The 15,476-nt window shown below is 39.6% G+C and overlaps 1 protein-coding gene across 3 annotated transcripts in view; it reads right to left on the minus strand.

Moving 5' to 3' along the window:
• The window catches only part of CTNNBL1 (catenin beta like 1), a 139,250-nt gene that overhangs the window by 65,888 nt on the left and 57,886 nt on the right, over window positions 1–15,476 (minus strand). For all 3 annotated transcript variants that reach the window (XM_016148290.2, XM_016148289.2, XM_036229426.1), the window contains 5 exons: window positions 14,801–14,894; window positions 12,017–12,108; window positions 6,432–6,504; window positions 6,136–6,194; window positions 4,486–4,634 (listed from right to left, as the gene is read on the minus strand). In XM_016148290.2, coding sequence (XP_016003776.2) covers window positions 4,486–4,634; window positions 6,136–6,194; window positions 6,432–6,504; window positions 12,017–12,108; window positions 14,801–14,894 — 467 coding nt within the window. The remainder of the gene's footprint in view (window positions 1–4,485; window positions 4,635–6,135; window positions 6,195–6,431; window positions 6,505–12,016; window positions 12,109–14,800; window positions 14,895–15,476) is intronic.

Here is a 15,476-nt window from a genome sequence, read left to right on the forward strand (position 1 = left end):
GCACAGGCTATAATTAAACCTGATATATTGGAATCTTCTATTTGTAGCAACCATCTTACCAAAGAGAGACATCTGGAACATGAAAATGGCAAACCAGTTTCAATCCAGGGGACTCGGCCCTCATTTCCTGCAAAATTCTAAAATGGCCATTTCCCTAGAAGAAGTAGAAGTTAATTTCTGTGAATTGGACCCTCTGTTAAGCTGCACAACAAACTGTGACTTTCTTAAATTTTATTTTTCTTTCACCTATCCCTTACTACAAAAATACCACTTGGTTCACGTTCATATCTTAAGTCTGCTGCTAGGCAAAGCCCCTCCGAACCAGAAACTCTGGTTCTCTCCTCCTTTCAGTATACAGGCCTGCACTGCCCCAGAGGGTCTTCACTTTCCACTTTCATTTTATATTTTCTCTTTATCAAAACGCTATGGCCAAATGAGAAATTCCTTTTGGGGGGGGGGGGTGTTCTATACTCTAGGATTGGATACCTACTGCTTTTTTCACAGCATGAGCTCTATTTTTAAATATCACCTCAACAATCTTTTCCTCTTTTCCAAAATGTCTTCATCTGTCCTTTGGCGGAGGGAGAAGAAAACAATAGCTTTTTTTCCCCCTTATTGATTCTGTCAAGCACTGTGAAATCCAGACACTCTTAACACAGGAATGAAAAAAGTCACTGACAACTAAAGTAACACCTGGGCGGGAGGGTAAAGCTTCCAAGAAAGGCCTGTGAGGTAATGGCGGAGAGATACCACACCTCCAAAAAGGCCCTGGAAATGAAAGCTGGAGATTTCAAATATGCATGAAGGACTCTTTTGAAAACTGAGTTTAAAGGTTATAAGAAATGAACACCTAGGAGGATGATGGAAGAATACGGTTGAGAGATAAACTGAAGTGTAGACACTGTGTTGGCTTCTGCTTCGAAGCCCAGTGCTTGCCAGGGGTCAGGTGTGGACTGACTGGTGGGAACTAACTGCAAAAGGGATCCAGGGAATTTGGCAGGGGTGGGGGGGAATGATAAAAGCAATTTATATACGCATTGTCCAATATGGTGGCCACTAGCCACATGTGGCTACTGAGCACCTGAAATGTGGCCAAAGCAACTGAACAGCTAAAATTTAAATTTAATTTAAATAAATTAGTTTAAATTTAAAATTTGATGCTCGATTCAGTTATTCAAAAACATTTAAGCAAGTATAGAGAAACCTAGATATGGAAATCTACTTTTTTAACTGTAAATTTTATGGAATCTCAATATAAATCAAGTTCTTTACTAAAAATTTAGCTTTTGAATTGAGATATAAATGTAAAATACACACTGGATTTCAAATGGTATAAAACAGTAAAACAGCTCAATAATAGTATTTTTTACTGATTACATGTTAAAATGATGATTTTTAATGTAGTAGGTTAAATAAAATACGTTATTAAAATTAATTTCTCTTAACCTTTTTACTATGGCTGCTAAAAAATAGAAAACTACACATCTCACTCACATTTCTATTGGATAATACCAGTCTATATCTTCATTGTAGTGAAAGCAAAGGTGTATACATCTGTCAAAATTAAAACTGTACATTCCAAATGGGTGCATTTTATTGTATGTAAATTATGTCTCAGTAAAGATGAAGCATTAAATCGGGTATATGCATGTGTGTGTATGTGTGTGTGTGATAATGTGTGCACATAAATGGTCTCGTTGATGACCTTTCCTCATCAATCATCAGAAATGTTAAAAAAATTCAAAGAGCAGAGACATGCAAAATTAACACTTAATAGTTCCTCTTAATAGTTAAGAAATTAAATTATATTATTTATTTAATGTCGACCTCCCTTCACTAGCTTTTGAGTTTCTTGAGGGTAGGAATCCTGCCTTGTTCATCAGCCCAGTACTTAACATAGTAAGTACCTTATCGGTGTTTTAATAGTTGCAGAATTGTCCCAGATACTGTATGTATAGCAAAGTCTCACAAAATCCCTACAAATTGAGCACTGTTACTCCCACTTTTCAGACCAAAAAACTGAGGGTCAGAGGTCATAAAGGTTAGACTAAATCACCCAGTAGTATCCAGAGCTAGTAAGTGAAAGAGCCATGTTCCAAAAGCACATTTACCTCAACTCCAAAGCCCTTCTTCCCCGCTACACCATACTGCCACCTCTCTAGGTGGGCATTTCATAACTGTTTGATGTATGCCTGAATCAAAGATTAGTATTTAGGGGCAATGGAACCACAGAAATTTTCCTGAACTTCTAGCATTACAGTCTCCTAATCCTGAATGGGCCTCTCTAGACAGAGAGCGACTTGGCGGCTCTTACTAGAAGATTAGAAAGGGCAAATCTAGCAAGATATAAAAAATTCCCTTCGAATTAAACTTTCTATTTGGGAGTCTGAAGAAGAAAAATAACACAGAACAAAGAGTATGGGTAAGAGAAAAAAGGAAATGCTGAATCTGCTAATGTAGCTAATTACTGCGGAAGAATTAATCTAACAGTAACTTTAGCACTCAAAAATGAAAAGTTAGGAGATCCTAGAGAGGTAGTTTCTAAGTCTTTTGGAGCTCCTTTTAATTAGGCTCCCAGAATCTCAGCATTCATGTTTGAATAATCCATATTTCTGGTTATTTATTCAGCCCCCCATTGCTGCACGTTACCAAGCCATATGCTACAGGAATATATCACTTCATATTTGTACTCAACCATCCAAAGATGCTGGCAGTTCAGACCTTTAAGAAGCTAAGGGAAAAGTCCCTGCAGAGTATAGTTTTAAGGTTAGAAGGCTCAGGAAGCCAAATGCATCTTCTTTACTTGCTATTTGCTTGAGAAAAGGTAGGTCATTACAACAAAAGGACAGGCAATTAGAAGGGTAAAGGAGATAAACAAACAAAAGACTCAAGAGAGGAGAGCTAGCAAAAGTCAGCTGAACACTAAGGCCTCTGAATAATTTCAATGCCCCTCTCTGCATTTTAAAAATTTTAAAGCAATTTGAAGATTTTCAATCAATCCCAAGGTCTTAGATGTACTAGAAAAAGAGGTCTATCATGCCACCCTTCCCTCCACCCCCCACCCCAGCACTACGCAAGCCTTTAAAGAGAATGTATTTTAGAAACACATATTTTGATAATCTTAAATACAAAAAAAAAAAAAAAAAACAAGTTTAAAGCACAAAAACGATCATTATAGAATTTGTGGTAATAGCAAAACATTGGCAATAACCTCCATATCAACAGAAGAATACTAAGTAAGCTATATCGCCTTAGAGTCCATTATGCAGTTACTGAAAACTCTCAAGAAGAATATGTTGCAGCATGGGAAACAGCATGTTAAGTTTAAAAAGAAACAGTGGAGAAGATTACATATATGGCAGGCCTAAAAAACTATTAAAAATAAGAAAACAATTACAGAAGAAAAGACTAGGAATAGACACTCAAAGTTGGGTTATGTTTAGGTGACAGCGATGTTTGTTTCCTTGGAGACAAGAATCCTGTCTTACTCATCTGTGTATAAGCCCAGCAGCACTCACCATAGTGTCTTACCAGTGTTTTAATAGCAGTTTTGCATACCTATATTCTAAATTTAATTTAATAGATACATATCAAATTTATTTTAAAAAATTGTCAAATCGTTTAAGAGTTTTCAGCGTATGCGAATAGAAGTTTCAAGACAACAGAATCTGGCTCAATTACATAAGGAATAATTCAATATTGATTAGGGCCTTCCAACCATGCAAATGTGCTCAGTATCTCTCACCTTAAAAAACTGTCCCTCGACCTAACATCACATTCCCGTTACACCTCCCACCTCCCATTTCTCTACTTCCCTTCCTAGCAAGATTTCTCAAAAGAGATATTGATACAAGCTACCTCCTATTCACTTCCAAATTTAGGATTCTGTAAAATATACTAACATAATATCCATTTTAATTACTTTAAGAAATTAGAACACAAATAATAAGATACATAAGTACTATGAGGAAAAGTTACAGAACTGTCTTGTACATTTTCGTATCTCCTATGCTGGCCACATAGTATATACACAATTCATTATTGAAAATAATGTATAATGAAAAATGTGTAAATGAAAAATATGAAAGATATTCTGCTGTCAACAGAAGAAATAAACATATGGCATAGATAGGTTAATGTGGGAAATAAATAAATTGGTCTAAGTTTAGAAATTAACATAGGACACGTTTAGAAGTTAATAACTGGATTTCCCAAAATGCACACACTAGAAGGAGCAAAAAGACATTTCTGCAGTGGTCCTATTACCAGCTGACACAGCAGAGCACAAACAGACCAAAAAATACTTTTTATTCATCTACTCTCACTTTAGAAAACACCACATATACCCTGGAAGACTCTATAGAGTTTTACATATATAGGAAACTCAAAGGAATAATAAGAGACAGTAGCTACATGTTCTTGAATCTGGGATAACAGAGAGGAGTCAGGCAAAAAAGATGGAGCGCTAGGAGGCAAGAAACGTACCTGAGCATGAGATTCATCAGCTGAAGACCCTCGCCCTTCAGGAAGCGCTCACGATTGGAACTGAGCATTAGGCAGGAACAGAGTGAGTCAAAAAGGTTCTCCATCATCTCTTGCTCCTCAGCAGTGCTAGGATTGTGTCTTTTAAACACCTGTCAAGCAAGGACATCAGAAAGCACAGAGCCATGAGAGAATGTCTTTTCATCAGCCAGCACTCAACAATTTCCAAAGCCTGCCTGTCATCATGATAGCCCTACAATTGAGGAAACAGAAGCTTACCAAACAAAATTCTCATTAGTTTTCATTTTAGAGAAACTGGGCTTTCTGATTCACAGATATTAAATAAATGGTTGTCAGTTCTGCAAAAAAACAAAACACTCAACTGACCACTGGATCCGTGAGTGAGACATAGTTCCAAGGAGGTGGATTAAAAAAAAACAACAACAAACACACCAAATATTCTTTTATTGTATTGTACAACACAGATATAGAAAACTCAATGAAAGACATTTATAGCTAAATGAATAAGGTGAACACGCCTGAAACCACCATCCAAGTCAAGAAACAATTTGCCAGTTATCCCAAAGCCGTCCATTTGCCCAACCTAATCACCATCCATCTCTTCCTCTTCTAAAAAAAAACAAACAAACCCAAGAACCAGAAGGGCAAATCTTGGCTCAACATAAGGAAGAGCCTCCTATCTAACAGGGTTACTGAATTAGTTGCCTTACACAGCAGTTGTGGCTCTAAGTCATGAGAACAGCTGAAAGCAGAAGTCTCGTCTTTGCCAGAGATATATGTGGCATATTAAGAGGAAAGCCTTTCAGCAGTATATGCATACCCATACAGTCGACTACAAAATGATCAATAATCTTGCAGGAACAGGACTAAGCACCTTCCCAGAACTGAAAACAGATTCGCATTCCAAAACTCTATTTTTGGGGGTGGAGGCCAAGCCACTTAGGCAGCTGGCGCCAAGACAGAAGCTGTATGCAAACTGACATCTCAGACACTCCCAACACTCTCAAGATTTTATCCAAATGATCTATTTTCAGTCTTGTTTTTGGAATAGCACAGATGAGATTTGTTAGAAAAAATCTGAACAGTATTTTCAGAATGCCAGCAGAACATTTCAACTGGATTTATATTTCTGACGATTAACAAATGGCAATTTCCAATTTCTCATTCCAGCCTCCAGGACCACATCCTTCCCTATCCACCCCTGTGACCTCCATCCTACTATGAGCACTATCCCACTGAGCTGGAACTTCCTGGATTCTAAGTGAATAAGATGCCATTTTAGTGGCAGATTAAAGGAAAATGAAGTGAATAATCTTGGAAGTGGGACACTTATAAATAATTGATATTCTTGGCCCCAAAACATACACTTCAGCAGGAAGCACACCTCTTTTGGGTTAACAAATACCAGAAGACAAAGAAAGTCCAGTCCGTACCAGATACACAGTAGTATTTGGTCTTAAAGAGCAAATAAGAAAAAGAGGCGAACTACATCCAATGTAACCTCAGACCTGCCAACACACTCCAAACGCCTTGCATCACAAGGCTTATTCCCTCCCACAATTCCAGCTCCACCTCCCATTTAAAGCAGGCCATGTTTCTTCATGGCAGACAGGAAGCATAAGAATTACTCACGGATAACTGCTGAAGAAGCACATCGATTCCATCCAGCTCCCCAAGCAATTCCCTGTTTTCTAAAAGGGGAAAAAATAGAGGAGGAAAAAAAAATGAAGCTAACTGTCAGATTTTACAGCCGTCTAACACTGATACATCAGCAAACAAAATCAATACAGCTTGACAGAGTACAAAAGCTGCACAGAGAGCGAGGGGGAGAGCAAGGGGATGCCAAAGGCAAGAGAGCTTGCTGTCATGATCTGAAACAAGCCTGGCTCCTATCCTAACAGAATATCAATACTGAGAGGGAGCCTCACCATCATTGTCCTGGAGCAATATGGCCAGCACTTCACTACAATACAGTTTGTTGGCATCGAAAGGCATCTTTGCCTGTGGGGAAATAGGAGAAATGAGAAAAAATGTGAAGGGGCCTTGCTTCTCTCCCCAGGATGAATTTTTCAAAGTCAGAGAGTAGTAGAAGTTAGAAAGGAAAAAGGCAGATTAAGGGTAAAAAAACAAACAAACAACAAAAAACAAACAAACAAACAAAAAACGCCTGTCTCTGCTCTCAAGAGACAAAACTCAGGTACTACATAGTAAAACCATAAATAGCGGATGCACACAATAGCTCTCACAGTCCCAGGTATGAATGTCACCTTCCCTGTGAAGCCCTCCCAGACTCCCCATTTTGAGTCCAAAAACTACTGTCTAGCACACAGTAAATACTCAGATGTGAACTAGATGAATGACTGAAGGTTTTGAACTTTTAAGACTAAAAATCATCATGAAGCTTTGTTCACAAGTTATAATCATAAAAATTAGCTGATACATCAGAGAAGTTGAAAAGAAAGTAAGTTCTTACTTAGATTAGTTGAATGTATTTATAACAAAGTAGTTCCTTTCAGATTTTTTTAATGCTTAAAATTTAATTTGAAATCATAAACCTATCTGCTTGTGTGCCATAATCTGCCTACTATTTAAAAAGGAAACCGCATTAAATATGCAGAAATGTGTTAATATTTTAACAACCAAATTACTACCCACAATTCTTTCCCTGCTGCACACTCTGCAACTTGGGAGTTTCAGAGGGGATGTACCTACTGCAGAGACTATCTTTCATGGCTGCCCACATTATTGTTTCAGTAGCAAGACTCAAACCTCTCACTATTAACAATGTCACTTGAATAAATGTGCAGAGGGGAGCAAGCCTCATCAATGTGTTTTAACCTACCGCATCCTTGGATCCTTAAAATGCAGGCACACAGACGACAACTGTTAATCAGCAGCAGACTTACTACTTACCCAGGTTTTTGAAAAGACAAATAATTTCTGTACCTAGAAAGGCCAGGAGAAGTGTTTATCTTGGAGCTACACCTCCATCATCTTAGCACCATTCACAGTTCTGTTTGGACATTGATTTTGTACTTAAGAAGGAAGAGTGGCCACTAATGAAGCAACACTCACCATCTTTTCAGTTTTCTGTGCACGTCCTCCTCATCAAGCCTAAATGCACCCCACAGGGTTTCAGAAGGCTGACCAGGTATGACCCATCTTAGATTAAAAGATCTATAAATGCAAGGTCTTACGTGTGCTGACTGCGAGGTATATTCTCTGGGCAAGCAAAAGGCCTTGTTTCAAGAAATTCAGTATGATAGCCAAGTTTTAAATGCAATCTGTGGCATGTTTTACTTTAAGAGAAAATTTTATAAAAACCAAAACACAAAAGCGAAAACCCAAGGAGTGAGCATCTCCACCACAATCAAACATTTGCTAATAAAATTACTTACTTAAATTATTTAAGTTACAAGTTACAAATTATTTAAGTCGCTGTTTTAAATGTTTTAAGCCACATCAACATATATATTTAACTGAAAGAAGCCAAAAGACATCAGGCCACTAGAGCAATAGCCTTTTTCTGTGGTTCCAATGCCCCTTGTCTTTTATTTGAGATTGTAAACTCATCTCCAAGGTAGGGGATAGATTTCCTCTTTTGTCCAACAAATATTTATTGGGCAGATGCTATACGCAAGAAAAGAATTGAACATGACAGCAAACAAAGGTGAATTTGACATGAACACTGCCCATTGTTATAACATTAAAAAATATTACACTGAATGAAAATTAATGTTAACAACTAATACAGACACATTAAAAAAAAAAAAAAGACATGGATCTGGGATCAGACACACCCAGGTTTGACTCATAAGCATGCATCACCTTGCGGCACAGTCTGCAGTTCCCAAACTGTGTGTGCCACGGTATCTGAGGTATCATGCTGAGTTCACAGGGGGTACCACAGGATATTTTCAATTTCCAAAGAAAGCACAGTGACCTATGACATCTGCTGAACACCGCATTAACTACTAGCTCCAGGTACATTTCTTTTTGTGGCATCCTACCTTTATGAAGCTGGGTTTTTGGTGGTTGCTGTGATAAAAGAACTTGTGTGAAAACCAATGCGGCATAGGAATGAGGGTGGTGGTGTTCAACCTGATTCCTGGATTGTGCAGAACTCAAAAAAGCACACGCAGCCATTAGTAAATAACTGTGGTCTTTCAGAATGAAATAAAAATTTATTTTCTTTTAACTCATGTGCATTATTTTACAAATGACTACTAAATTATTAGGATAGAAATAGGTTTTAAACTGTTTGGACCTAACTACTTAAACATGGGACTGTTACGTCCTTTTTGGCTTGGGGAGGCTTTAAAAACAAAATTACTGAGACACCAATGGCACCGTGAACTGCGATTGGGCATCTATGACCCAAGCAACATTTCTTATTCCCAAGTTGCCTTAGCTGTGGAATGGAAAAAATAAAATAACAACTTCTTTGTAGTTATATGAGAATTAAATAACATGGAAATATCTAATACATAGTAGGCCAAATCACTCTGCCTGTCTAACTCAATTTCTCTTAAGTGAAAATAATTTCCTCACGAGGTGGTTAGATCAAATAAACCAGTATATAGATAACAGGCACCCAACAGCTGCACACCCCTCTGTTGAGAATTCCTGATTCTCCCAGAAAATCTCCAGCTTTTGCTGTGTGACACCTCAAGGAGTTTCCAATTTGCCCAAAGTAAATTTTTAAAAATCAAAATGATAAGTTCATTACTTTTTCTTAAAATATAGGTCCTTTGATCGATACATTGGCATGAAAGACTCTAATCAGAAAGTCAAAATGATTAGGCCCCATAATTTCTCAACACTGAGCACTGCAAACTTGAGCCTCAAAGGAGAGACAGCTGGGAAGTAGCCTGGCAAGAGGAGGAGGCTCTGGAGATAATCCGGGTCCGGCTGTCACCGGCTCTCCTACATGCTTCCCATGGGGTTTGGGGGAAGGCATGTCCCCTTCTCTGGAATTCTTTCCTCATCTATAGATTGGGAAGAGCAGCGCCCACTTGGAGGGCTGTTTGTGAAGATCAAAAATAACATAGATAAGGTACCCAAAATTACGCTTCGCATGTAATAAACAGGCGATACCTGACACTCACATTAGATGGAGAAAACTTAGTGGTGGTGGTGGTGATGATGACAACCAAATATTTTAATCTAGTGGGAAAGAAATAAAAGAAACTGCAGGAAACGATGGGTGAAGTAGGAAGGAAGGAGACTAATCTTCCATGTCTAGCCAAAAACAAAAATCACCAAGGAAGTTGTTTTATTTCTGTTTAAATCTCAGCCAGAGATGACAGCCTCCAAGCTTGCCAAATTACAAGGACATTTAGTCAAAATTAAGAGGAAGGAGAATTCATTTAGCAGGTATGGTCTCTTAGATTTGGCAAAGTTAACCAACGGGATCTGGAACTTCTGGGGCTCTCTTCCATCCAGGAGCCTGGTGATGCTAAATCTTTCAGCTGTCAGTGTAATTACAGAGTTAAGCATAGGTTTGTTCTCAGCATGTACTAGCCTTGAATAAAATTAAACTTCACCTTTTTTGGGAGCGGCTGCTTTTTTGGGGAAAGTATAAGATAATCACGCTACCACCCACAGCCAGAAGCTGCGGGTTACTGCTGCAGCTCACCTCTGGTTTCCGGAACACATGGGGCAGGTTCAGACACATCTACAGCCCTGAACAACTGTCAAAGCAGATTGTGCCCTGCAAAATCCCAACTCCTGGTCAGGAAAGGCATGGGACTTAGCATCAACCGGCTGTACATTGTAGTATAATGTGGCCAATTCTCAATTCATTAGCTCATGTGCCAACTGTTGCAACTGTTTTTGAAGCATTGATTTAATTGGGAAACAAAATGGAATTTTTTATTTTGTTTCCTTCGAAAAGAAAAAAAAAAAAGTTTGGGTTTCGGTGTTATTTTCGATAGTGTAAAATATCCTAACAAGTTTATATTTCCCATTAAAAAAATAAACTCTGCTGCAGTGCCTTTCCCACTAATGTTATTTGCTTACCTGCTAAACCATTTAATGCAATCATCTGCAATAGTTTTCATCCTCATTAGCACAAATTAGTGAAGTTTCATTTAGTGGCTGAAGAAATCCACGAGTATCGCTATACACTATATAGGCTACCAGCACCAATGTGTTCCTCACTTAAGAATTACTCAAGGACTACTGAATAAACATGGGATGATCAGTTAAACGGCGAGCAATGTAAACATAAATAACCTAGGGCTCTGGTTCTCAGACGTTAGCAGGCATCAGAATCACCTGGAGGCTTTGTTCAAACACAGAGTGCTGGCTCCACCCCAAGCTGGACAGATTCGCTGGCTCCACTGTGTGGGTTCTAACTAGCTGCCTGGTGATTCTGATGCACCAGGTTAGGAACCACACCTTGAGAACAATTGGGAAGAGATGCAAATATGAAGGATACTCTGTCCTTGCTCTTAAAGAGTTTAAGGATATTTAGAGAGACAATGAGCACACATAATAAAATGAAAAGTCAGCTAGGTGATGAAGAAAAGATGTTCCATGAGGGTACGTGTCACACTATTATGGGTATATGTTAGAACCCAGATCTGCTAATTCCCACAAGAGAACTAGTAAGAAAAAAAGTAAAATGGTTGACATTCAGAAAAGAAACAATGCAGTATAGGCCCTGGGCAGAGCAGTGCTCTAGAAAGGGTGCATGAGGAAAGTTGGGAGGCCAAGGTCTTAATCTAGCTCTACCTCTAACTAGTTGTATGAATTTGGGCAAGGCACTTAATCTCTACAGGTCTTGGTTTAAAATTTTTTATGTACAACAGAACTTACAAATTTCCTTTCAATCCTAAAAATGATGGAGGCCACATGGAAGACTAGGGATATAAGCTGGTTAATAAGGAGTGTGTATCATCTAGAAATACAGGAGAAAGATAGGAGTCACCTCTGGCGGAGGAAGGAGCATGAACAAAGACAGACACAGGGGTCACAATAATTTTGACCTTTGCAGAGCAGGGGGTAGGTAAAAGAGAGGGCTGAAAAGTAATAAGGCCAACGTTTCAAACCGAGACATGGAAGCGTCAGATCAGGGCAGGATAAGGGGCTTTAAAAAGTACTATGTATTTCTATTTGTGAAACACACATACACACACACACACACACTCTCCTACATAAGCACAGAAAATTTCTGGAAGAACAGACAAAATATTGTTCCCAGGGGCTGCGCCTGGGAGGTGGAACTAGAAGAATCAGCAGAGGGGAACTTTTACTATCAGTTTTATAGCTTCTGCATCACGTTAATTTGTTTCTATTTACATATTTGTATTATTTTCAGAGCTATTAAAAGCTATTAAAACATCTTTTAAAACAAACGAAAGAGGAGAAACAACGAAAGAGGCAAGAGTTTCCAAAAGATTCACAAACTAGATCATACAGTGTGGGTATAAAAATCTATGCCAAGGCCCAGCATGAGCCGTGCCCAGAGAAAAAGGGGTTTGAATTGCATCCCCAACGGCAAACTCACCTTCAGCCTCTTCAACAACCACTGCAGAAGACCCTGCTGGGCAGCCTCTGTACACATCTCGGGCCGGAACTCAGCCATGTTTTCCACAATAGCTGAAGGGAGACAGACAACAGTCATTTGGGAAGGCAACTCTGTTCCATCTGCAACGAGCCTGTTTCCCAAGACAGGCATTTCATTCCTCTTCCCACTTTCCTGCACTGCTCCCAGCCAGCTGCTGTGTTGTCATTTTTAGATTAACCAGGGAGATGCTATGGGGTTTTTTTTTCCCTTCAAGTTGTTACAAGTAAAACTCATAACTGAAAATGATGGAATTCACGAACGCAATAAGTGATACTCTTTCTGTGCTGGTAGGGAACAACACTAGAGCAGAACACACAGAAGGGTGGATACCTACCTAAGAAGACCCTCTTAGTCCTCATTATACTAGAGTCCCAGAGACCTATGACCAAAGAGACAGGGGGCCAGACAGAAGCCGTAGGGGGAAAACGGGCAACGGTGAATTAATTCAGAGTCTCTTCCTTTCCTGATTCATCCATTTTCAATTCTTTTTTGTCTGGATTTCAAGGGAAGTAAGCATGATCTTCTTAATTGAACAAAATAGTATGCATAGAGGGGAAAGGCCAGGCTGGCAGAGGTAACTATCAGGTACTCAGAATTAAACATAATTGGTCCTGCTATCTCCTACAACATCCAAATTGCTACTTAATAGAGAAATGAAAATTGAGGAGGCAAAAAAAAAAAAAAAAAGTTATTGCATGACATAATACCAAAAAGGGGGACATTTTTAAAGAAATCACCTATAGTCACATTCTAGTACATCCAATGCTTTCCTTTTCCTTCAGGGCCCCTTCTGCTCCACATCCTAGGATATGTTATTATAAAACAGACAAGAGTTCTGTGTCTCCAGGCACAATGCCCAGGACACAACAAGTTTGAGTTTTGAAGGAGAAAGGGCTGAAGATCACTACGCCTTCTATCGGCTTCCTCGCTCCTTTGCCTGGGCCAGTCTCACCAAGGGCAAGTTAAAGAATGACAGGGCAGCCCCCTCAGGGAGTAGAATAAAAGCCTTGGGACTAGAGTAGCAATGAGACCCCTGAGAAATGAAGATCATTATAACACCTTAAATTACTTTCTCACATTTTCTAAGAAAATCAACTCATTTTAATCAAGTCATTCTTATTCTTCTACTTACACTTTAGATGGCTTCCTATCGCCCGCTAGAACAAAAAGCAAACATCTTACCATGCTTTACGATGTCTTCCATAATCTGGACAAACTACTTCTCTGGTCCCACCTCCCACCACCCCTACCTCCCACCGCTACAGTACATTTCGATTCTTTCCCCAAAGCCCGGGCCCACTTGTGGCTTTGCAAATGCTACTCCCCTGCCCTATGGTCCTTCTCACATTTCTTCACATTCCTGTCAAAATGCACCTGTCTTCCTACTCAGCCCCCTGCCTACTGGCTCCTACCTGGCCATTTCGAGGCCCTTCCTCTGCACTTCCGCAGTGCTGCCTGCTGACTCCTATTATATCGTTTGTCCTCCTGTGTTATCTTTCCTTTCCATTCTAGACTTCCCCATCAGTCGGCCTCAAAAGGAGAACCACGCCTGATTCATCCTTCATCTACCCCAGTGCCTAGCACAGTGCCTGACAAACGCCAGGCTCTTAACAAGGAAGAAAGGGATGACTATAGGTGGCCAAGCTGAAACCAGACAGATCTCTACAGATTGCCAGGCTGGTGCTTTTCCCATTACCTTGGGCCCTTTTAATTAACAGTCAGTTCAGACTTTTGATAAGCTTTCCATTCAGCAAAATCCAGCGTTAGGCTAACAGATGGTAATGCTGAATTCTGGCTCTAGACTAAAGCCAACCCCCAAATTACAGATCATTGTTTTCTCTCCTCTTACTCCCTAGGTGCTATGTCTTCCACCTCCTTTATGAAAATCTTCATGGAAGAGGGTTCAAAGCTGTAAGAGAAATCTGTGGCAGACACAAAAGGGCTGAGAGAAAATCTAATCTCATCAAAATTTCTGCTTCTGCTGGGCCCCGTTCATTTCTCAAGCTGTTTACAGATGTGTCACCTGCGGTTTTATACAATGGCAACCGGTGATAAAGAGGACTCCCCAAAAGCACGATTTTAAATAGGTTCTTGGTTCAGCAACTTTGCGGCGGGAGAGACTGGGGAGATTCTAAGAGGAGGTGTAGAAGCAGACACGCTGCAGAGGAATTCACTTAAATGAACAAATGATGAAGGGGCAGCAAAGTTAATGGCAATATTTCACCTCGCAGTTTACACGGCAAACTACACATAAAAAGAGAAAGAAACACTAACTCCTTTACACATAAAATGTCCTATAAACATACACGGTTGTTCAAAAGTTTGTAGCCCCACTGAAGGGAATTGGGAAGAAAAACCAATATAAAGATATTAAAAAATTGTAAAATATACAAAGTTCCCAAAGCAAAAAAAAAAACAAAACAAAACAAAAAAAAAACTTTATTCAGACTTCATCCTAACTTTTATTGGAGGCAAGGGCCTGTGAAAAGGACCCAACAGTCTTTGTCCAGGAAGGTAAATTCCTGCTTTTATTACCTGTCAGCCAAACCAAAGCTGCAGTTATATGAAATTTACTCAGGGTCTTCATTTCCGAAAAGGCGGTTTGGGAACAGAAGGAAAGAAAACGCTACTGCCATTGGGTCAATTACAAAGGAGGAAGGGAAATGAACGCCAAGGCCCAAAACAAACACGAACTCAAGGGACGTCAGTCACCCTTCCCCTCACCCAGAGTGTTGTGGACGCCATCCGCCTCTTCCTTCACAGACTCGTCCAGGCGTTCCAGATTCTGCACAAGCAGCGCTACCACTTGCCCGTCCACCTTCGGCCACAGGAAAGCAAACGAGAAAAAAAAAAAAAAAAAAAAAAAAGAAGGATACATGTCATGAAAGTCTCCCCAATGTTCCATTCCCATAAATTCTCTACCGAATGAACAAAGTAAATAGTCGGCCTATGATTTACAGGGTGCTCTCCCATCCCATTATCTCTTTTGAGCTTTGAAGTGACTCTGAGGCAAGGACAGGACAGGCATCATTATCCCCATCTTAAGGCCGAAGCTTAAAGAGGCAAAATAAAATTCCAGGTTTCAAAGTGGGTGAGTGACAGTACTAGTACACTTGAATCTAGGCCTCCTGAAGTCAAGTCCAGTGTTCTACTACTTTTCTTTGGTATGTAAACGCCTTATGTAAATGCCATCTTAAGTCAGGTCAACAATTCATTCAAAACAAAAGTATGCTTCCAGACCACAGCACCAAGAACTGTTTAGTTGTTAAGTTTACTAGCCATACTTTACACTGGCCTCAAAATTTAGGGTTTAATTCGAAATATCCCTAACTTTCCATTCTTTCATTTAATTTGATTCACACGATACTTCACAGTAAACTTTCAATAGCCACATCATACG

The sequence above is a fragment of the Rousettus aegyptiacus genome, unplaced genomic scaffold, assembly GCF_014176215.1.
Source record: "Rousettus aegyptiacus isolate mRouAeg1 unplaced genomic scaffold, mRouAeg1.p scaffold_m13_p_12, whole genome shotgun sequence".
NCBI lineage: Eukaryota > Metazoa > Chordata > Mammalia > Chiroptera > Pteropodidae > Rousettus > Rousettus aegyptiacus.